At 39.0% G+C, this 2,149-nt stretch overlaps 1 protein-coding gene across 1 annotated transcript; it reads right to left on the bottom strand.

Moving 5' to 3' along the window:
• Window positions 1-210: 210 nt before the first annotated feature.
• Window positions 211-734, bottom strand: LOC132042446 (uncharacterized; the record flags this gene model as incomplete). The annotated part of the gene is made up of 2 exons (XM_059432987.1): window positions 500-734; window positions 211-395 (listed from the first exon to the last, which is right to left on the bottom strand). Coding segments are annotated over exons 1-2 (420 nt in total), but the record flags the coding sequence as incomplete, so codon positions are not given.
• Window positions 735-2,149: the final 1,415 nt, after the last annotated feature.

Raw genomic sequence — 2,149 nt, 5'->3', positions numbered from 1 at the left:
TTTTGAATTAAAAAATCGGATTGACTAAAATGAATGACCCCGAACTAACTAAATGTTGAAAAGGAAAATGCTATAATAAAAGGTCTGAATGTAAGGTCAACTACCTTTAACATTTTCTGCTTGCTCTTCAAATAGTTGCAGATACTTGGACTTTATGTGCTCTTCTTCTTCCCATGCAACCTCTTCAAATTTCTGATTTCTCTATAGCACCTTCACCGAGGCAACTTCCTTAGTTCTCAACTTGTGAACCTGACGATCAAGAGTAGCCACAAGAATATCCTCATAAGCTAGGATATCTTTAATTATGATTGTATCAACGGGAACAATCAAGGATGGGTCTCCCACACACTTCTTCAGCATGGATACATGAAAACTGGGTGCACGGAAACCAAATCCTGCAATAACTCGAGCTATAACTTAGAAGACCAATCCTTCACAGAATTCTGTATGGCCAATATATCTGGGACTAAGTTTCCTTTCTTCCCAAATCTCATAACACCTTTCATTGGAGAAACATTCAAAAATACGCAATCCTCGACCTGAAACTCCAAGTCTCGTATGCCCGAATAGGACTTTTGGTGACTCTGAGTTGTTTTCAACCGTTCTTGAATCAACTTGACTTTTTCCATGACCTGATGGACCAAATCTAGGCCCAACAATTCTACTTCGCCAACTTTATACCAACCAATTGGCGACCTACTCTTTCGCTCATGCAGAGCTTCAAACGGTGCCATCTTGATACTTGAGTGATAGCTGTCATTATAGGAAAATCCAATGAAAGGTAAGTGATCATCCCAATTACCTTTAAAATCTAGGACACATATCCTCAAGAGTCTAAATGGTGCGTTTTGCCTGATCATCTATCTGAGGATGGAAATTTGTATTGAGATTCACCCTTGTGCCTAACCCTTTCTGAAAGGATTTCCAAAATTTTGTTGTGAACTGAGCATCACGGTCTGAAATGATGGACACTGGAGTCCCATGCAATTTGACGATTTTCTGAATATACAACTTGGCGTAATCTTCTGCTAAATCGGTGGTCCGTACTGGCAAAAATTGCACTGACTTAATAAGTCGATCCACAATCACCCTAATCGAATCTTGTTTTCGAAATGAGTGAGGTAAACCTATTATAAAGTCCATGTTAATCATCTCCCACTTCCACATGGGAATATTTATATTTTGAGCAAAACCACCAGGCCTCTGGTGATCAGATTTTACCTGCTGGCAGTTTGGACACTTGGCCACAAAATTTGCTACGTTCTTTTTCATGTCGTCCCGCCAATAAATCTCTTTGAGATCATGATACATCTTTGTGGAACCTGGATGAATAGATTACCTAAAACTGTGTGCTTTCGATATGATCATTTCTCTAAGTCCCACCACATATGGGACACATAATCTGCCTTGGTACCTTAAATGACCATTATCTCCCCCTTGTTTGAAAGTCGTTGTCTTATGCTTGTGAATCCCCTCTTTCAATTGCAATAAGTAGGGATCATTAAACTATTTCTCTTTCACCTCGGCTACTAAAGAGGAATAAGCCCTATTCTGAACAACAACTCCACCATCTTCTGAGCCCAAAAGTTGGACTCCAATATTTGCTAAGAGGGTGAAATTCCCTCACCTTAATTCTCTAGTCTACCTTAACATGAGTTGAACTTCCCATCCTTGATCTCTTTTGAGGTACTTCCTAAAAATAATCATACTATTATTGTGCGCTAAAGTCTTTTACCACCAACCTAAAAATTAGAGTCGTGCAATGGCACCATCCTCATAATACATAACTTGCAGGATCTCATAGATTTTTTGTGATCTCCTAATCGACAATAACTAAGTTTGACACAAGTCGATGGATGGCCATTCTAGTCATTTCATATTTCTTATGCAGGCGAGTTGCATTCCTTATGTAGACTATCTCATTACCCCCTCATTACTGGACAGAGGTTTGTCATATCTTGTGCTAACCCTTCGGTTTCAAACATCCAACTAGACTTACTGGGAATTTACACATCTCTTCCTTAGACCAAAGGTTAAGGTGTAATACTGTGGATTTTTCTTATTACCTTCTGAAACTCTTCATACTCTTCGTTACTGCTGACTCATATTTTGACTCACTGCAGAGCAATCTTCCTTACTCGAAAAAAAA

This window comes from Lycium ferocissimum, unplaced genomic scaffold, assembly GCF_029784015.1.
Source record: "Lycium ferocissimum isolate CSIRO_LF1 unplaced genomic scaffold, AGI_CSIRO_Lferr_CH_V1 ctg15432, whole genome shotgun sequence".
In the NCBI taxonomy this organism is placed as follows: domain Eukaryota; kingdom Viridiplantae; phylum Streptophyta; class Magnoliopsida; order Solanales; family Solanaceae; genus Lycium; species Lycium ferocissimum.
Note: the sequence above shows the minus strand (reverse complement) of the source record. Positions and strands in the feature narration are given on the sequence as shown.